This window comes from Borostomias antarcticus, assembly GCF_949987555.1.
Source record: "Borostomias antarcticus genome assembly, chromosome: 4".
Lineage (NCBI taxonomy): Eukaryota > Metazoa > Chordata > Actinopteri > Stomiiformes > Stomiidae > Borostomias > Borostomias antarcticus.
In genome coordinates, this window is record NC_140237.1 from 30626376 (window position 1) to 30647065 (window position 20690).

Sequence of the window (20690 nt, forward strand, 5' to 3'; positions counted from 1 at the left end):
GAACACAACTGTGAAAGATTTGTCTCAGACTTATGTATTTGGTCATTTTGATCAGGCACGGCTTATGTAGAGAGATTTAGATACTGACTTTGAGATGACTAAATTGACTATATTGCATTCATGTTTTTTTTTATGAATTCACAGGGTTGTTATTGTGTTTTTTGTTGTCCACAAAGTTTGTGTGTTCTATGTGCTGATTATGTAATTAATTTGTGGAACACATGGATTCCTTCAGGCCATTCAGACTGATCTACTTCATATCACCAGGCTTAACTGATATTAGCTATGCATTTTGTGAGTATGATGTAACCGCCTAATAAAAATACATGGAGGTAAGTCAATTCTACAAGTGTATTAAACAACGCCAAACAGTGACCTCCATATTTGTATAATTAGTATAAAGAATGGACAGTTGTTATTTTATTCAAGTAATTAAGTGTTAAATCTGTTAAAAGTGTTAAATTAAGCGTAAAATCTGACGACAGTGCAACTTTGGCTTCAACTATAATTCAGGGTGCAGTGTCTTTTTTGGACACAAGATGGTACTACCTTACAAGTTTCATTTTATACCGTCAACAATGCATGTTGTTCAAACCTCCACTCAAACACAACTCTAGACCTCTTGTACATGGTTGATTATCATGATAAACAAAACACATTTAGAAAAAAAAAGAAAAGATTATGAATCTGTTTAAATGTGTTTTTTAATTCAAATGTGGGTAGTGCTTATGGTAACACTTCAGAGTAGAGGTAAAGCTTGTTCAATAAGGTAATGCCTTCAACACAGAGGTTTCATTTGAGATTCATTCACTCTTTGAAGATTCACTTTCACTCACTCAAATTAATCTCAAATGAAACAAAGGTTTTATAATGTTTTGTAGTTCACATGGAATTATCATGTACTTTGTTGGAAATCTTTGCAAATTGCTGACTGTAATAAAAGGTTCCCAGTAAAACACCTACTAACCACTGTCTTTCTTGTGTTTGTTTTTACATTAGATGATCAGCATTACATTCACAATCACTGTGTAATTGTGAACCAGAATACAACTCATTCTGTTTCGTTTCACGGATCAGTCTGGCAACGATGAAGAGAAATCCGCATGGGCAAGAGGCAGTGCAGATTGCAGGCGATCAACCCATTGTATTGAAAAACGTTACCAGTGGAGCTTCTGAGTGAACTCTTTTCCCAGAGGAAAAGCCCTGAATTCAATTATTTGATGTTCTTTCAATAAAGTTATGCTCACCAGTTCTGATACGAGTACTGCGACATCGACACCCACCTCCTCAAAGGCAACGCTATATTTAAGATTTGTCATCATCAGCTAAACTGGACACTGACTGGACATACTGTACAAAGTTTTGGCCCAGCACAAGGTTCTCTCTTCAGCGTTGCCAGACTGTCTGTGGTGAGAAACAGAATGTGAGTGTGATCAGAATGGTCTTATGGGGCTAATTAAAACCTAACAAAATAAACAAAATGAGGCATCACATGAAATAATCACCTTACTACTGCTATACAATCGGACCATTTAAAACTGGAACATGTACAATCAAGTGCCTCGAAACTGTAGATCCAACATATTGTGTATAAATTGCATTGATTATTTATGCAAAAAACACTGAAGATGCAGAATTAAAGAACCATTAAGGATTAAGTGCACAGCAACATAAAGATGAAGCAGATCATATGATAATGCCATTTCAACATTGATGTCATGAGCGAGTCCCTGTAAAACTATAACATAACGCCATTCAATCAGGGGTGTAACGGCACACAAAAATCATGGTTCGGTAAGTACTATACTTCGGTTTATAAATCACGGTTCAGTTCATTTTTGGTACAGTAAAGGAACAAAATGCTAAACATAAAATTGCTTGACATTATTATGTCATTATGAACTTTTGTAAACAGTCACTTGCCTCTTGTACTCCCGCCCCCGGCAACACGTGATGAACAAACTTGATGACTCATTTGAAATGACACCACGCAAATGTGAACATCACTGCTGCAAGGGAAAAAAACAATATGGGCCGGTGTGCCCCCTCGAGACAAATGTTGGCTGCAAAAGCGCAAATTTGGTGGCCTCTGGGACATCCTACTGACACTATTCCATCATATACACTGATCTTAATGATTGCATATTTTAATGGGACTGCTGAAGCAGTAACATGAGGTTTACTTGAACAACACTAATGTGCAGAGTATTTGAGTACTTTTCAATAATGTACATGTATTTTGTACTTGCTGTTAACTTTGACCCCAGTATGGACACCCCCACTTCCCTTTCCCCGTGTATATACACCCTACCCCTCAAAAAAACCCTGTATTGCACCTGATGAAGTTCATGACACTAAACATTCGTGAACTCCACACTGATTCTTTTCAGGAATTCATCCAGCTCTCTTCGACAACAATCCAGACGCGTTCATGTTTTGAGTGCACAGAGAGGCGGGGCTATTCACAGACGGGTCCGTTGTGTGTGTGGGAAAGCGCCATGCGAGAACGCAAGGATGCGCTGTGTGCAGCTCTACCATGAAATTAGATTTTTTTACACTGTAAAAAAAAAAAAAAGAAGAAGTGTGCTTTGAGTTGTTTTGAGGTGGTTTGAAGTTTGAGGTGGAGCCTAAACAAATGTTTGCACTGGAAGTCGGATTAGAAATATGTACCGCATGCAAAACAAGCCTGTTAGGGATTGTATTCAGTATTCAGAACACATCCCCGACGTACATAAAATCCTGTACCAAAACGATCCGAAACAAATATGTGTACCGTTACACCCCTACCTTCAATACAAACTTGGAGAACATGTCATCAAATTAGAGACGATTGCAGTGACAACAAGCTCATGGGAATATTGGATGTTCAAACTGCTCGCTACAGTGATAGTGGTTGTACCTCGGCGGTGAGTGAGTAGGGAGCGTGGGCAGTAGCTCCATCAGGCCAAGCCCACCATAGAGGCGCTCAGATCCCACAGCTTCCTGGCAGCTTCGTCATCCCGAGCCGCGGGGGCCGCCTCTTTAGGGGCGCAGTCACTACCGGGGTACAAAGAAGAGAGGAGACGCCGGTGAGCTCCGTGTTAAAATGCAATTACACAGTCAATTCACAAAGTGTTGGGGAGTCTAGGGTTAAGCTTAAGGTCAAGTCGTACACCATAAATCACTCATTTTCACTCCCATACTTAAACGTGTCCGACTCGGCCTCGTGACTAACGGACCCCCCCATGTAGTAACCCTGACCTGTAGTAGAGGCCGGACACATCGGCCTGGCTCTCATCCACAGCACAGAAGATGGAGGTCTGAGCGCCCTCCCACGGCGACTTGATGAGGAACGTGAGAGGAACAGCTACGAGCCTCTTCCACTGGGCGAGCGTTTTGAAGAAGTGGCGTCCCAGCTCTGTGCGGATGACCCCAGGGTGAAGGCTGTACACGGTCACGCCGGTGTCTGTGCAGAGGCCACCGCCGCCAAACACGACACACCAGGTCAAGAGACTTGCTAAACAGTAGCATTTTGCACCTATGCCCACATGGTCGCATACTGTGCCCTACCTTGTAGTCTGACCGCTAGTTCTCTGCTGAAGAGGACGTTGGCCAGCTTACTCTGTCGGTAGCTCAGCCGAGGATCATAGTGTTTGTCAAGGTTGATGTCATCGAAATGGATCTTGCCTGCGAAAAAAGTAGTAGTCGTATTATCATCAAATAAGTTAAAGAGTTCCAATTTAACATGCGACTGATAATATAACAATAATAACTAGATATATGTGTTTGAAAGTTGAAGTGAAGTAGAACTTCCTAGACATAAAACATACACATGCCAAACACAAGTGCTAAACTTTCAGTAAATGAACACAGAGCTCCCTTTACCTTTCTCATGGGCTAGACTGGACACATTGACAATGCGACTGGGAGCAGATTTCTTCAGCAGGTCAAGAAGGCAGTTGGTCAGGAGAAAGTGACCCAGGTGGTTCACACCAAACTGCATCTCAAAGCCATCTTCCGTCTTCCATTTAGGGCACATCATGATACCTGAAACCAAAACAGTAGAGAACAAGAGGTAACTCTTAATTTCTCAGTTTTCCACAACCTGCTCTTTCAGTAATAGATAGATAGATACTTTATTGATCCCCAAAGGGGGAAATTTGGCGTTTAGGCAGTTGAAATTACAGCAAGGTTGGAAAGAAATGGGCACTAGATACAGAGTAATGAAAAAGACACTACAGGAGTAGCAGCATAAACAGAGGAATAAGAGGGACTATATACATCCATATATACAGTATCTGTACAGTATAGAATAAAATAAGATATATGTACCTACATACCTACAGTACATAGATTTGGAACCTAAAGGACAGCATGTAAATATTCTTGTGGACATCCAACAAGGCTTTTGGCTGAAAGGGCTGCACTGCACCTGCATTGTTAATGAGAATGTCCAGCCTGTCCTCGGTCTCGCGGACGTCCTTGGCCATGTCCCTGACGGACTGCAGCGAGCCCAGGTCCAGCCGCTTCACCACCACGTTGCCGTTCCCGCTCCTCTTCCTGATCTCCTCGGCTGCGGTGTTGGCTCTGGTCATGTCTCTGCAGGCGAGGATCACTCTGGCCCCTGTACACACATTTCACACACACACATTTCAGACACACACAAACTCACACACAAACTTGCGCGTGCGTGCGCACACACACTCACGTACATACACACTCTCTCTCTCGTGCGCACACACGCACGCATGCACGCACACAAACACAAGCAGTTCATTGTGGAACAGTACCTTTATCTTGTACATATAACATATAAAGATCCTTGAAAATGTGTAGACACACACGTACACTTTAGAAGAAAGAATGTGCAGTGACGATAACACACCATACTGTACTTCTATGTGTTAGTTATGTCTCACCTATATAATAAATATTTAGGTATTTATATTAAAACTCCAATTGATGCAATTTTTGAAGCCAATGGTCCTGCAGTATTAAGAAACATCAGAGACGACTTAAAAAGCTGGACATCCTTACCGTTATCTTTGTGGGGAAGGGTGGATGTTTTGAAGATGAACGTCCTTCCTAGGTTGTCTTATATTATATCCTCGATCCCCCTCCAAATTCCTCAGTATTGGTTTAGAGAAATAAATACCCTATTCTTAATCATAAGAAGATGTCTATGCCGAGGAGCAAAGGCGGAATGGGTGTACCTGACATGTTTCTTTATTATTTATCATTTAATGCTAGGTTCCCTATGTTATGGATATGGGAAGGAGACAGTCCCAATGGAGGAACAGATCATTAAGGAACATTGTAAATCTGTTTCCCTAACCTCTTTATAGTATTGTACTAAAGACAATTTGGATAATCCATTGATACAGTTTTCTATCAAGGTGGACAAAATGCTACACAAGAGACTGTGAATATCCGGGTCATCCCTCCCATCCTGCCCAATCTGGAGGAACCCTCTTTTTTCAGCGGGGGGCGACACATTAGATAATAAACAGTTGCAAGATCAGGGTGTACACCAAGTAGGACAGATTGTGGATGATGGGGCCATAATCTCATTTGAAGAACTGAGGTCAAAATTAAAAATAGATGCCTCCATATTTTTTCTATATATGCAACTAAGATCTATTGTTAAAAAGCTGGACATATATATTATGTGTACATGTGTATGTGTCTGTGCATATGTGTTGCATGTATACATGTATATAGGCCCTATATGTTGTGTACGCTTGTTTGTATACGTTGATTGTTATGTCTGAGCTACACTCCCCTTTCCCCTCCCTAATCCTGCCTTTGTTGTTGTGGTTGTTTTGTTTTGTCTTGTCTTTGTGTTACGTGTAAAATGTTGTCTGACTGTAATACATGTTGTAATTGTATGTGGTTAATGTTATGTCTTCAAAAAATAAAATAAAATATCAATTAAAAAAAAAGAAGAAAAAAAAAGTTATGTCTCACCTCTACAAGCCATATCCATGGCTGACTCTTTGCCAATGCCGGTGTTGGCTCCTGTTATCAGGACGGTTTTGCCATCCAGCCTAACCTTGCTCCGGCACACGCCCCCAGCCATCCATCTGCGGAAGGCCAAAATGCCCACTCCTAAACACAACAATTGTTTTTGTGACTTGTTGATTGTTGATTTAAATTGTGACAAGACATATGGTAGGCTAAATATTGAAGAAATGTTAAGCAAAATAACACGGGCTGTGCTGTGGTCATAGAGTTTAATTTGATAGCTAGCCATGGATGATGTAGTTAACACAACAATAGTAAGCTAGTTTCTTTAGGTAGCTATTAGCCTACCCTCCAAATGATTTTACTTTTTTTTCCGTTTAGGATAAACTATCAGAGCCACCGACAACGACTGTAGGTGCATCCACAGGTGCTAGGTTCAGAAAGTTTAGCAAAAGGCCAGGGCCATCCAATGCCAACATACAACATTTGCAATGTTATGTTTCAGATGAGTTTGTTGTTGTGATGCTCATTATCATTGATATACATTTTAATTTAAAAAAAACTTACATTTTAATTAATTAGAATGCGCTGGCACCGTATAGATCCGTTATACACACAGCTCTGAACCAATCAGATGACAAAGTCGGAACTACCCGTATAATCTGTTTTATAACACATTACAAAATTTTCATGGCATCTGCATGACTCTTACCCTACAGGTGAATTCATTTATTTCATCAATTTAAGTTACAGTATCCTGGACTCCAACATCCATACCTGCATTTCCTTAACATTGGTTGAATTTTACCTGCAAGAAGGGCAACTGTGAGACCGGTTGCATGGTCTTCCGCAAACTGTTTAACGTCCTTGGCGTAGTTCTGCATATCTAAAATGGGTTGTCGTGAGGCAAAAAAAAAACGTGAAGCACAAGGTTCTACCCATGGAGGTTTAATGGGTTCTACCTCGCTCAAGACGTCCTACGACAGTGATACTGCGACACTGTAATGTTTGTTAGGTATGCATAAAGCCTTCAACTTCCATTACGCGGCGCCGTGCCCCGGAAGTGCTTCAACAGCCTGCCACGTCAGATGTGGGTGAGATGAGAAAAGTTGCAGATGTTCACGAAGAGACAACAATCTACAAGCGGATAAATTAGCCCATAGCTTGTAATTGTGACCGTATATGTTTTGTTCAAAATGTTATCTTACGCCAGGTGTTCCTTTGGACTATGCGGTTTGATCTTACATGTGTTTTTTGTTTGTGGCACAGAGTTAACGTTTGAATTACCTGATAACGAAAGGCAATGTTTCTTCGAAGAACTTGAGAATGGTGTGAAGTTTGACATAGACTTTCAAGTAAGTCTTTCTGGATAATTGAGCTGTCCTTTTTTAGTAGGTTTATTGGTTTTAATTTTTTATTTTAGTATAGTTATGGACACTTTTTAGCGTGGATATTTGCTTTGATAGCCTACTTTTCCAGTTTGTGATGCACGCATAGCCTGCTATTATCCTCACCACTTTATCTCTGTCTTCAGGTGATTGCAGGAGGGAACTATGATGTGGACTGCTTTGTCACCGATCCTATGAACAATATGCTATATCAGGACAGGAAGAAGCAGTATGACAGCTTTTCTCACACTACAACCATGAAAGGTGTTTACAAGGTCTGCTTCAGCAATGAGTTCTCCACATTCTCCCATAAAATAGTTTACCTGGACTTTCGGGCCGGAGATGAGAGGCCTCTTCTCCCTGACATGAACAGAGACACAGCCCTGACTCAGGTAAATTCCAGAAAATTCTCAGTTAGCTTATAGTGCCATCCTGGCCCCAGACTGCTGCAATATTCCCCCCATATCTCTCATGCTTCATATAATTACATTGCTTGACTGTTTATATTTCAGATGGAGTCCGAGTGCCTCTCTATCCATGAGATCTTAAAGGTGGTGTCTGACTCCCAGACATGGTACAGGCTAAGGGAGGCACATGACCGAATCCGGGCGGAGGACCTTCATCAACGAGTGACCTACTGGTCCATCGGAGAGACTATTATTCTGTTTGCAGTCAGCATCGGCCAAGTTCTAATGCTCAAGAGCTTCTTCAGTGACAAAAAAGGCACTGTGGCAGCCACTACCTAGGCACTGCATTGTGCTATCCATCTCAGAACATCTTAAAGCACTGCAAGAATTTGCATCGTTGTACGACGGTACTTGACAATCAAGTTCATATCAGTATGAAACATGAGGCTACTAGATTGTGGATTCTCATTTCTGAAAATAATACAACTCTTGTGCACATGCCTGTAGATGGCTAGATGAGTTCCCATCTGCAGTCAGTCCAGCATTGTCCTATGCTAATTTGAAACATTTCAGTAGAATAGTGGCACATGACTCACTACCAAAGAGAGATATCTGCCTTATTTGTGTTATCTGTGTTATTAAATGTTGTTTGTTTGATAGAAGCCTTTATTTAGACAGGGAAGTTTGATTATATTAATTTATGTGAAAAATATTTCCTTTCCTGTTCTCTCTCTTTCAAACCACACATGCACGTATATTAAAGACAACATCTTGAACACATGGCAAGTGGTTGATAAGTGCAATTCACATTGTTTGTGCTTTTTTTCTTCTTTTTTTTTTTTTTACAAATATTTTTGGCCTGTTACATGCTTGTATTTGTTGTTATAGTACATGTTCTAGTCTTAGTTGGATGTATTTTATTGCCCATTCTTGGATGGTTTGTGTTTTGCCTATGGTTTCAAATCACATTTCTGAAGCAGAGCCATTCCATAAAATAATGTTGAAAGTGTTGTCTTGTACTCTGTATGTGTGAAGCACGTGATCAATTTCTCACCACATTAGACCCAGGACAAAGTATGAGCCCCTCACCACCACACAAATAATGGGGAAATGTGTAATGTAAACGGTAGTGTTCACCTTTCACCTCAGCAGGGGGCAGCCCCCACCCCCGTTGCATTTCTCCCCCAGACTTTATACCCCATGCCAATTAAAATTATGTTCACCTGGGTAGGTATGATGCAACTGGTGGATCTTAGACTACTAGGCCTACCAGGAGTTTAATGATAACTCGTGTTTAGTCAATAGCCTATAGGCCTAAACAAGGTTTCCATGAAAGGCAAATGCATCTCATTCTGATTGGCCATGCGAGGTTACGTTTTGTCTATGCTGACGTGGGTTGAATTATAACCATGCCCTCATATTTTTGTACGTCATTTATTCACCGGCCATCTGCTACCCATTCATAAAGGAGGAAGCCCTACTTACACACAAAACCAGCCGGTAGTTGACGATGGCAGGGTACCTGAGATCACTCTGTTCCATCTCGAGGAGCGTTGCCGCTGCGCTATCTGAGAACCCCGCTGTGTTCGCGCCTGCTGTAGCCTGCCATCAACAGAGGAACTGTGAGTACCACCTAGACTACCTTTCCGTGTGTAGAGTTGGCTATGAATGAGTAGAATCATGGATTTGGCATTTACTATGCTAGATTGCGCTATCTAATTTATCTAGCGTATTTGGCAAATTGCTACAACCGATGTTGCTATGAAGCGTGGCACATGTTTACTTTGTTTTGATAAATAGTAAAATAATGCTAACTCCCGTGATCAGGATGGCTGAAGCAGCATATTTGTACACGAGGAAAAGTACACTATGTAACCGCGTAACAAACTTGCGAAGTCGGTCATATCCCAGAATGACCGAGTAAGTTGTAGAACTGGTTGAGGGTGGCTCGCCTGTGGAAGACTTGTACCGGGAAGATAATACGCGTCTGGCTGTCATTCCAATCATTATGACTAGGCTACTCTAGACTGCATGGTGACGTACCGATGGGAAAAAAATATATTGGATGCTCAGAATCAGGTCACTGTTGGCACCATTCCTTAGAGATGTCCAGAATATAGCAGACTGTAAAATAGTATCTTATAATGTTTTGGTTGAAAACCATTCTAGATGCTACCAAACGCATCAAGGTGGACCAGCCAGTGGTGGAGATGGACGGAGATGAGATGACCCGAATCATATGGGAGTTCATCAAAGAGAAGGTACCCTACACCACTGACAACTTTCCTAGACCGCATTATCAATGTTCAGGCCTGTTTGAAACATAATGCCTGCGTGTCCTACTTCCACGGCGGGAGCGGCACATGACCCGTCTGGAGGCCAGGGTCCACTCTAGAGGTCAGGGTACAGGGTTGACTAGAGAAAAAAATCCAGGGGCATTGACTGTATATATTCAGCACTATATTTAAATTATATAAGGATGGAGCTCTATTTTTTGTAACCTGATATATATATATATATATATATTTATTTATTTATTTTTGGGGGGGGGGGGGGGGGTGCTACGGTGTTGTCCACTGTATGTTCCTGATTTTTTGTATGTATTGTTGCTTTTGACAAAACAGTTTTGGGGGGATTAATAAAGTGTCTAATATCCTCTATAGCTCATCCTCTCCAATGTTGATGTGGAGCTGAAGTACTATGATCTGGGCCTACCGTACCGCGACCAGACCAGCGACCAGGTCACTATTGACTCTGCACTGGCCACCCTAAAATACAACGTGGCCGTCAAGTGTGCCACCATCACCCCAGACGAGGCGAGAGTGGAGGGTATGTGGTCGGACTTGTTGGACCAGGGTGAAATAATTCAACTATAACATTCTTGCACCCCGTCTAGTCATTCAAGATCAACATATATTTCCTCAGAGTTCAAGCTGAAGAAGATGTGGAAGAGCCCCAATGGAACCATCAGGAACATCTTGGGTGGCACGGTGTTCCGTGAGCCTATCATCTGCCGGAACATTCCCCGTCTCGTCCCTGGTTGGACGCATGCCATCACAATTGGCAGACACGCCTTTGGTGATCAGGTACTGAAGTCGAGTGTCTTGTATGCGTAGTATTCAAAGACGTGGAAGATTCACGAAGATGCCTGTTTTTGATCAGCTTTGTTATCTCGTCTGACAGTACAGGGCCACAGACTTTGTTGTAAATCAACCGGGCAAGTTCAAGATGCTGTTCATCCCAGCTGATGGAAGCACGAGGAGGGAATGGGAGGTGTATGACTTTCCCTCTGGAGGCTGTGGATTGGGCATGTACAACACCGATGAGGTACGTGTGGCCATGAATAGAGAATGGCCATGTTGGATGTCAATGAAGAGTCTGGTTAGTTCACCCTTTTCATTCTTTTTTTTTTTCCCCCCCGGTAGTCCATCAGTGGATTTGCCCACAGCTGCTTCCAGTACGCCATCCAGAAGAAGTGGCCTCTCTACATGAGCACAAAAAACACTATCCTCAAGGCATACGATGGGAGGTTCAAAGACATCTTCCAAGACATCTTTGAGAAGTAAGATTTCAAAGAGAAATGCAAGGTGGAGTGCATTCCCATGTGAGCCGAGTGTAATAAACCATTAAACAGTTGAACCGCGCTGTTGTCTGCAGGAACTACAAACCAGAGTTTGACAAGCTGAAGATCTGGTACGAGCACCGCCTGATCGACGACATGGTGGCCCAGGTGCTCAAGTCCGCTGGAGCTTTCGTGTGGGCCTGCAAGAACTACGATGGGGATGTTCAGTCTGACATTCTGGCTCAGGGTGGGGAAAATGGCTGTCCTGTTTCATTTTCTTCAAAGAGTAAAAGCTTTCCAAATGATGTAAGGGATAACGTATGGTCTGTCGGTCATTCGCCTCGGGGTTCTGAACGCACTGTCCGGCTCATCTTTTTCAATAATGACCGTCTGGCCATACGTTATCCCGCTTATTACACGTCTACTTACCAACGACATTAATACTAATAAGACTAGACTATTTCGCCAGAGAAATGGTTCTGTGTGCTTGGGCAATGGGCGTTTTCAGAGATTGACCATAGACTACAACAGCCAAACCATTATTGCTTACAGTAGAATGTTCAAACTTTTCAGACAGCATTCAACTGTCGTCCATATACATATACTGTGTTGCTCTTAGCAGCGGTGAATATTGCGCTCGTTGCCGGTGAAATATCGAGAAATTATTCACCGGTAGAACGTGCGATTGTCCAATCAGAATTGAATGTTTCAGGGAGCCGTGTAATAACCTTGTATATTTTCTCTTAACTTCAACAAATGTAATGCCTTTATTGCTCGAGCAAGGTCTAACCTGTTGCGTGCGTGAGTATAGTGCTTCAAGAATCATTAAACTACAATCTCATCATAATCTCCATGTGGACTAAACCGACCTGCTTGAGAAAAAGGCCATTTCATTGACCATCCGAGATGGTTTGTGATTCAATCACCTTTCATGGGCCATTGATGTCATTTCCTGGATGTACTGTACGTGTCTGCAGGTTTTGGCTCCCTGGGCCTGATGACCTCAGTGTTGGTGTGTCCGGACGGCAAGACCATCGAGGCAGAGGCTGCCCACGGCACTGTGACCCGGCACTTCCGCGAGCACCAGAGGGTCAGGGCCAGGCCACACCAATGGATGTGCTTCAGCCGTGCTATTATGATTAGGATGAAGTTTCCTTTCATATAACTATTCTCCTTCTAACTGCAGGGAAGACCAACTAGCACCAACCCCATTGCCAGCATCTTTGCCTGGACTAGGGGGCTTGAGCACAGGGGGAAACTGGATGGAAACCCTGACTTGATCAAGTAAAAACGGAATACATCTACTCATTTTCAGCTGCAGTGTGTTTCATTGTTTTTACTCAGTGGGTTCTCCTGTGTTGACCTCCAGGTTCTCTCAGACCCTAGAAAGGGTGTGTGTGGAGACTGTGGAGGCCGGTGTGATGACAAAGGACCTTGCAGGCTGCATCCACGGCCTGGCCAAGTGAGTTTTGTTATGTTGCACACACACACACATACTACTGTTAGATAATCTGTAACTATTCATGAGGAAATTCTATGTACAAAGGTATTGTAGTTCCCATAAACAAACTGTAATGAAATGAACTCCATGTGCGTTTTGCAGCTGCAAGCTGAATGAACATTATGTCAACACGTCTGACTTCCTGGATGCCATAAAGACCAACCTGGACAAGGCCCTGGGGAACTGAAGAACCACAAGAATGACCAAATTAGAGAGAACGTATTTCTGTCCATTGTTTGTACCTTAATTTCACCCCACATTTGTATGAATATTTGTAGGCTGTTTGGAGGGAACGTTTATTTTACGTATGTATTTGGACCAAGTTTGAACTTTCTGCCTCCCTGCCTTCCCCTTTGCCAAGGGTCCACTTTTGTTATGGTATTGTATAGTGTAATTAATATTATGGATTAACTTGAAAGGCCATTTCTATGAATTTTGCACGTTTGCCTTGAAAATAGCTGCAATAAATGTGATCTGAACCAATGCTTGTCATCAATACTTTTCAGTTGTCTCTATGTACAGTCATTTTAGTTGTCATATCATTACTGTTGTACTGTTGCACTGGGTGGGTAGTTGAATACAGTGTACTGTAAATCAAAACACATCAACTCCGTACACCTTTGGACTGCCTATCCCACGTGTCTAATAGCTATGTTTAGATAAGAGGGCAAGCTACTCGTGATACTGTACGTTATCTATTCACTACAATAACAACAATGGTGACCTGAAGTTTCCTCAAGAATGCATCAAAACATGCAGATGAGAAATATATTTTTGGTAGCTGTTCACATGACACAGGAATTACTTCAAGAGAATGTATAATACTGTATGTGGTGACTATGCTACAGACCAGTTATCCACTAGAGGGCCATTCAACATGAGAAGGCTGCAGCAATGGCGACCTGGTTTACATGATGACTGTTATATTCAGATTCAATCAGCAGGTGGGGCTATTTTGTCATCTTCAGATTTTTTATCAGAATCGGTTTTATTGCCAGGTAGGTTTTTACACAGACTAGGAATTTGTTCTTGTCAGTTGATGCATAACACTGATGGAGACAACATTAGACACGGTGTAAGGACTAGACAGGACAGTGTAAATAAGATACAAAATGGTGTGCAATGCTATATATAGTGTGTGCAATGTTTTTATATATACCAGTTGTGCTGTTGTAATGTGTGTACAGTGTGAGCCTATGTACAGTACAGTCAGAGGTCATGTGCAAGTAGTGCAATAAAGACAAGGTCAGAGGGCTACAGGCCTTATTGATGAGGCTGGTAGCAGTCGGGAGGAAGCTGTTTTTGTCCTGATGGACTGCAGCCTCCTGCCGGAGGGGAATGGCTCAAAGAGATTGTGACCTGGGTGGGAGGGGTCAGCCACAATCTTTCCAGCCCACTTCAAGGCCCTGGAGGCGTGCAGGTCCTGGAGCGATGTCAGATTGCAGCCGATCGCCCTCTCAGTGTAGCGGATGATGCGCTGCAGTCTGGCTGTGGCGGCGGAGTACCAGGTGGTGATGGAGGAGGTGAGGATGGACTTGATGATGGGAGGTGTAGAAGAGTACTGATGCAGAAGGAGTCTAGAGTCGACTGGCGAGTCATTCAGTGACGCGGTGGGGGGGTGGGGGCTGAGTTCTTCCTGAAGTCCACAACCTTCTCCGCTGTCTTAAGAGCGTTGACCTCCAGCTTGTTTTGGCCACGCCAGGACAGCGGATGATCAATCTCCCACCTGTAGACGGACTTGTCTCCCTCAGAGATGAGCCCGATGAGGATGGCGTCGTCCGCAGACTTCAGGAGCCTGACAGACTGGAGGTGCAGCTGTTCATGCACAGGGACTAGAGGAGAGGGAAAAGGAGCAGCTTTGGGGGGGAACCGCGCTAATGGTCCTCGACTCAAGAGACGTGTTTTCTCAGCTTCACATGCTGCTTCCTGTCATTTTTAGCCATCTTGATTTAAACATGAGCCGCATCAAAAAACATTGCTAGTTCTTATCTTATAAGGCTGAATGATGAGGCACAATCCAGTGTCCACGCTCTGAACAACACAACACTGAAGCATAAGGATGCAGTTTTTTAACTAGAGAACCTTTATTAAATAACTTCTGTGAGGTTTCATTTTGATATTCCTCATTCCAAAATGACTATTATAGCATTTCTCAGGTTTAGTGTGCATATCAAGGCTGACCTGCATGGCAGGACAGCGGGAGTCAGGTGTCTCCCCAAAACACAACCATAGTGCTGTAACTGAAACAAACATACTGCTCATTTTCCATACAAACAGCTCATTCACCAATCCCCATTTGTACTGACCACAAGTAACATCATGATCATTGGAACTGCAGTTAAATCTATTGGAAAGGCAAAAATGTCTTGTGTAAAGGAATATTGCCATAGGGGGAGACACTTGATGCCGCTCAATTCTTCTCCATAAGGCAAACAAGTTCCCTCAGGTACACCTTGAAGAGCATCTTCACAGAGAAATGACTGATGTGATGAAAAGTGCATTATACTTGGTAAGTATTCAAAACTAGAGCAGTATTTTCACTACGATAGCTAAACCAAGTGAAAAGTATGGTAACACACTGAACAATGCAACATTGTCTGTACAGTAGGAGAGCTTTACATGTCAGCAGACGGTGGTTCTGGTGTTAGCTAACATAAGACAGTAGCAACTTTGGTAAGTGGAGCCCCGACAACATCAGCTCATGAAAGACTCCTGTATACACTCTGTAGGACAGGCTCATTATGATCCTGGCTCAGATCGGTGACCACGATTATTTAGGAGTTGTTGAGTAAGAAGAGCATTCAAATCTATGACTGAATATGTTGTGACTATGTATCAAACATTTGATATACAGAGTGTAAAGTTTCAGGGGGTGGAGGCTTAGTTGAAAATACTATCTGGCACTTTCTTCAATACAAAATATAAGGGCATACATTTTGGTGAATAATGAAATGGTTAACAAAATTCTAGCACATCAAATTTTACGTAGGATGGCTCTGAAAAACCGTTTACTTTTTTTCATGTTAAGTACTTGATACATACAACACAACATACCAAGGTACAGACTGGACTGTCTCCGTTTTAGTCAAATGGTGGGTGAATGACCACCAGACAGTCAAGTCTCACAGTCGCTCCCATTAGAGACAGAGCCAAATGTCTCCCTTGAAGTGCAACCCCCCCCCCCCCCCCCCTCCCTCTGGGTCCATCAGTTCCGGCTCTTGGAGGGGGCCGAAACCCATAAGTGTCTTACAGCCAGGGCAGCCATTTTGTCTCTTGAATCCCGTTTTCTGATTCGTCAATTAACACTACTCATGGCGTAGTGTAGCTGCCTGTATCCTTCCCAAAGTTATAATACTCCTCCATGTCATCCATGTTAGCCGTAGTGAGCTTAGTAAGATTTTGGGAGCCGCCATTGTCCATACTGTCAGGTGACGCAAAGCCAAAGTTGTCCTCTGCGTATTGCCCCTGGCCCTCCATTTCAGGAAGGGGCTCTGTGAAAAAACACACAAAACATGAACTTACTGTACAGCCCCGAAACTACTAGTTGGAGGAACAACTACTCACAGTGAATCTGAATATAAAACAAGGTAAAGCAATGCCATCACTACTACTCCCAAAGGTAAGTTGGCCAGGGAACAAAATAAGGAAGAGGATGATTGAGCTCCAGAAATGAGGTCAGTCTCACCTTGGCCATCTGGCGACACTTCCATGCCATGCTTCACCTTCATGTGTCTGCTCAGGTTGCCCTTCAAGTTGAACTTGCTGCTGCAGTAAGGACACTTGAAGGGCTTGCTTCCAGCATGCAGGTGCATGTGGCCTAAGAGGTTGTACATTCTGTTGAAGGACTTGCCGCACACCTGGGACACAATGCAGGAGGGCACGTTAGCTTACAGAGTCACATGTCTGTTTTACAGGTATCGCTCCGACACTGCCAATGATATCCGGTCGTGACTTGTGGTCTCACCTTGCACTTGAACGGTTTGACCGGCAGGTGGACGATCATGTGGGTCTTGAGGGTCTGTTTCTGGATGAAGCTCTTGAAGCAGACGTGACACTGGAAGGGCCGGATGCTGTTGTGTATAAGCATGTGCCTCTTCAGGTTGGCAGACAGGGTGAACTCACGGGAACACACATCACACTTGTGGCCTTTCATGCCCTGAGAAACCCAAACAGACAAGAGGTCAGGGGTCAGTGGTGAGGATCAAGCAGAATTCCAGAACAGCTGTGTAGTAAGCAGACTTGGGTAGGAAGCTATTTGAAATCCCTTTAATTACATGAGTGTTTGCCTCAGTCTGTGCAGTGTCAGATGGTGGGGTTAGTATTTTTGGAAACAGCCAATGGTTCCATTGTGTTGAGAATAATCAAGCACATAGAAGTCATTCAAATGATTATAAATAGTATTTCTTATGTTTAGAAAACAGGCAGAACAACATTCAACAACAACATTTAGAACAATGTTGTAGATATTCTCCGCAATGTGTTGTCAAGGTGATGAAGCACAAAGACTGAATTCTTCTGTATTCTAAATGCTCTCACTCTGACCAGGCATGCAGCCAGACATGAGTCCGACTGTCAATCCACCCACTGTCTGCTCTTAAGTTTACTCAAACTACCACCAGGGGGAGCAGTGAATGAATGCTACGATGGAGAACACAGCCTCCACACCGACAATGTCTGCTCTTCTCAAATTTCAACCATTTGTATTTGGTTTTATAATCCAATAAAAGTAGACTCTTATTGTACTGCACATTCTTTCACATGTCTGCACAGCAGGTTCAGCAGTGGGAACATATAAGAAAACACTAAATCTTCCAGATAAATGGGGATGATGTCTCGTTCAAATGAAGGACATGATGTAGATTTCATAGGACGGAAACGATGAGTTTCCACTTAGGTTGGTCCTAATGTACCACTGGGGGGGAGGGGGGGGGGGGGGGAGTTAGATAGCAGAACAAAAGGGCATCTCATCGGCTTCCTCTCATGTCCTTCCCTTCATCAGCATTGACCTGACAATAGACACACTAGGAAGCAATATGGCGGAGGCCTGTCAGGGCACGTGCTCTTACCTGTCCAGCTCACTCAGATCACTGGAGATGAAGGACAGAAGGTGAACAGAGGAAGCCCTTTGGACAATTGAGGTGTAGCATTCCATTGGGTGCTCCCAAATCGCCACTTTTTTTTTTTTTCTGTCCTGTTTTTTTTTCTCTTTTTTTTTCTCTCTCGCTCCCCTCTATCATTCACCTCACATAAATCTAACAAGACAGCAAAACTATGTACAAACATTACACTGCGCTGCGCGGCCACAGCAGTCACTGAGTCTGAGTGGGAGCGGTGTCCGACGGTGTCAGTACCTTATGAGTTAGCGAGTGCTGCCGGAGATGATGGAGCTGTACAAACTCCAGGCCGCACTGGGAGCAGGTGTAAGGCCTTGGGCTCTGGTGCTTCAGGAGGTGGTTTTGCAGCTGGCTCCGGTAGGCAAACGACTTGTTGCACTCGGTGCACTGGAAGGTGTGCGGGCCCTGGTGGCTGGTCTGGTGGCGCTTGAGGTGGGCGTAGGTGGGGAACTCCATGCCGCACTGGGCGCAGACGTGGCAGCGGCCGCGCTCATGCTTCACCTCGTGGGCGCGCAGCTCGCTGGGGTAGGCGAAGCCGCGCCGGCAGAAGCGGCAGCTGTAGGGCTTGACGTCCGTGTGCTGCAGCATGTGCCTCTTCAGGTGGCTGGTCTGCGTGAAGCCCTTCTTGCAGACGGTGCACTTGTGCGGCCGGGTGCCCTGGTGGGTCAGCAGGTGGGTCTGCAGGTGGCTGGGCTGCTTGAAGAGCTTGCCGCAGTGCGGGCAGGCGTGCGGCTTGATGCCGTTGTGGCCCAGGATGTGGGTGACCAGGTTGTACTTGGACGTGTACGACTTGTCGCACATGCGGCACTTCCAGCGCTTCAGGCCGTCGCCCACGTCCACGCAGTACGACTCGTCGATCTGGATGTTGATGTCCAGCCGGTCGACCCGCCTGCCGCCGTGCCGGCGGTGGGGCTGGTGCGCCACCCCCCCCGCTGCCCCTCCTGCGCCCCCCCCGCCGCCCCCGCCCCCGCCGCCGTGTCCGTCCATGCCCCCCTCGCCCCACATCATGCCCTGGCTGTTCTCGTCGTACTCCCCCGCCATGCCCATCTCCCCCGACTCGTAGCTGCCCACCTCGCTGGACTGGAAGTAGCTGCTCATCTCCTCCTCCTGCCCGGGCTTCAGCATGCCGCCGCCGTGCTCCGCCTCCTCGTCCTCCGCCCTCCCCCGGCCGTGCCCCATGCCCCGGTGGTGCCCGTGCATGCCACGGTGCCCTGACCCCGCCCCCCTGTGGCCCGCCGGTGCCGGGGCGTGTGGATGGGCGTTCGCCTGCTGGCTCTGCGTGGAGTCCCTCTCGCACTCCGAGCAGTTTTTCGGAGCGCCCCGCAGGGTCGCCGGGTCCACTTGCACCAGCCCCCCTCTGGGAACCAGGTTGTTCAGCATGTGGACACATGACGCCATGCCGGAGTTTCCCCCCTCCCCTTTCACGTGGGACGATCCGTCGACGTGGGCTCCCGGATGGCGCTCGGGCCCTACCATCTTCCCATCCGGGGGAGGCCCCTGCCACCTCCTCTGGCTACAGCTTGGCTGCATCTGGCCGTCTTCTCCTAGGTTGTCTCCGAGATAGTCTCCGTTGGCCCCTATTAACTGGTCTGCGTACTCGTAGTCTACTCCGTCTACTGGGGGGGCGGGTGATTCTTTGGGCTCGCCGGTGTAGAATCCGTTGGGGGCGATGGTGGCGCCAAACACTTCATTCTGCGATATGAGGCCCAGAACGGCGGCCTGGGCCAGAGACAGCACTACCACTGGGTCTGTCTGTGTGCCCGCATCCACCTGCCTGGCCATCACCTTGGGCTCACATCTATCCAGGCGCCGGCTCGCCTCCTCCTGAAACAGACCACACACACACACACACACAGTCAGTCAAGGCTGCCGGGAAGCAATTAGGCCGGCCATCTCTCACAGTCGAATGTATTCTAACAAATTAGGCATAGGTGTCAACAGTAAAGGGATTTCGGCATCGCCTCCCATTCCTGGGTATGAAGGGAGGGAGAGACGTGTTCCTTCTTTGTCATCATCTTTAGCACAGCGACAGTGCTTCCTGTCGTATCAGCCAATTTCTAACCTTCCGTTGGCGGTCGTTGATGATAAGATTCAACTTTTTAAAACCCATGGGGTCATCTCGTCTTCACGTACACACATTTACTGACCGCCTCTCTGTTGCTTTATAGAGAGATGAATAAGCATGCACATGGTTGAATGTCCAGTTCATCAGCCAAAGATGACATTTCTTTAATGAGTGCAATCTGCAAACCGGCACCAATTTTCTAGTATTTCAAGTGAGTTGGTTAAACAATGATTGCAGAAGGCATCTACAATTACGGCTGTGTTATCAGCGTCACAAAATAAGATGCCATAAAAGTGATGAGTTTTGGCCATCGGTATGAAGACAGGTGCACCTGCACCACCCTATGTGTGTTTGTCTTTCCATCCAATAGACAGAAAGTCCTACTTCCAAAGCCATTTTCTCAGTTGGAGAAACCCTAACTGCACCCAGGTCTGCGTTGTAGGTAAACAGCCGTCATGTGTCTGCTGGGCAGTCCTTTGAGACGTTGACTCTAGATCTGCTGATGAAGACTGGAATTCACAGAAATAATGAAACTCAAAAGAAATCCCATCCTAATCCGGTCTGCTCAGTGTACCCAATGAGTAGTGATGGTGTGTGTGTGTGTGTGTGTGGGGGGGGGGGTGATGGTATACTTCAAGGAGTCCACACACACACATACAGAGAGAGAGAGACACACAGAGAGAAAGAGAGAGAGAAGGGAAACAGAAAGG

At 45.0% G+C, this 20690-nt stretch overlaps 4 protein-coding genes across 5 annotated transcripts; 2 read left to right on the forward strand and 2 right to left on the reverse strand.

The window, feature by feature from the left end:
• Nucleotides 1-692: 692 nt before the first annotated feature.
• LOC311307935 (retinol dehydrogenase 13) lies at nt 693-6936 on the reverse strand. Of its 2 annotated transcripts, XM_084436829.1 has the most exons (8): nt 6752-6936; nt 5947-6087; nt 4412-4603; nt 3865-4026; nt 3550-3666; nt 3241-3445; nt 2900-3036; nt 693-1404 (listed from the first exon to the last, which is right to left on the reverse strand). In XM_084436829.1, exons 1-7 carry the CDS (start codon nt 6825-6827, stop codon nt 2940-2942), a joined length of 990 nt encoding a protein of 329 aa, XP_084292955.1. In that variant the 5' UTR covers nt 6828-6936; the 3' UTR covers nt 693-1404; nt 2900-2939. The 2 variants fall into 2 exon arrangements, with proteins under 2 accessions (XP_084292955.1, XP_084292954.1); XM_084436828.1 differs by having other exon boundaries at nt 693-3036.
• A 114-nt stretch (nt 6937-7050) lies between these two features.
• On the forward strand, nt 7051-8706 carry tmed3 (transmembrane p24 trafficking protein 3). The gene is made up of 3 exons (XM_084437218.1): nt 7051-7298; nt 7478-7723; nt 7844-8706. The coding sequence occupies exons 1-3, from the start codon at nt 7140-7142 to the stop codon at nt 8075-8077; spliced, it is 639 nt and encodes a 212-aa protein (XP_084293344.1). The 5' UTR covers nt 7051-7139; the 3' UTR covers nt 8078-8706.
• Nucleotides 8707-9192: 486 nt separating this feature from the next.
• On the forward strand, nt 9193-13275 carry LOC311308301 (isocitrate dehydrogenase [NADP], mitochondrial-like). Its single transcript, XM_084437261.1, has 11 exons — nt 9193-9360; nt 9908-9999; nt 10402-10567; nt 10664-10824; nt 10922-11065; nt 11164-11300; nt 11396-11547; nt 12278-12390; nt 12487-12584; nt 12670-12762; nt 12904-13275. The coding sequence occupies exons 1-11, from the start codon at nt 9249-9251 to the stop codon at nt 12986-12988; spliced, it is 1353 nt and encodes a 450-aa protein (XP_084293387.1). The 5' UTR covers nt 9193-9248; the 3' UTR covers nt 12989-13275.
• A 2744-nt stretch (nt 13276-16019) lies between these two features.
• On the reverse strand, nt 16020-20025 carry znf710b (zinc finger protein 710b; the record flags this gene model as incomplete). The annotated part of the gene is made up of 5 exons (XM_084437439.1): nt 16020-16292; nt 16487-16658; nt 16766-16957; nt 18153-19739; nt 19978-20025. The coding sequence occupies 5 exons, from the start codon at nt 20023-20025 to the stop codon at nt 16111-16113; spliced, it is 2181 nt and encodes a 726-aa protein (XP_084293565.1). The 3' UTR covers nt 16020-16110.
• Between the last annotated feature and the right edge of the window lie 665 nt (nt 20026-20690).

Coding starts and splice junctions, on each gene's coding strand:
- tmed3 (XM_084437218.1), top strand. CDS start 7,140: ATGTTATCTTACGCCAGGTGTTCCTTTGGACTATGCGGTTTGATCTTA. Junction 7,299..7,477: donor AGTTTGACATAGACTTTCAA/GTAAGTCTTTCT, acceptor CTCTGTCTTCAG/GTGATTGCAGGAGGGAACTA. Junction 7,724..7,843: donor GAGACACAGCCCTGACTCAG/GTAAATTCCAGA, acceptor TTTATATTTCAG/ATGGAGTCCGAGTGCCTCTC.
- LOC311308301 (XM_084437261.1), top strand. CDS start 9,249: ATGGCAGGGTACCTGAGATCACTCTGTTCCATCTCGAGGAGCGTTGCC. Junction 11,301..11,395: donor TTCCAAGACATCTTTGAGAA/GTAAGATTTCAA, acceptor TGTTGTCTGCAG/GAACTACAAACCAGAGTTTG. Junction 12,585..12,669: donor GGAAACCCTGACTTGATCAA/GTAAAAACGGAA, acceptor GTTGACCTCCAG/GTTCTCTCAGACCCTAGAAA.
- LOC311307935 (XM_084436829.1), bottom strand. CDS start 6,827: ATGCAGAACTACGCCAAGGACGTTAAACAGTTTGCGGAAGACCATGCA. Junction 3,667..3,864: donor CAGTCTAGCCCATGAGAAAG/GTAAAGGGAGCT, acceptor CTTTTTTCGCAG/GCAAGATCCATTTCGATGAC. Junction 3,037..3,240: donor GTGTCCGGCCTCTACTACAG/GTCAGGGTTACT, acceptor GTACCCCGGTAG/TGACTGCGCCCCTAAAGAGG.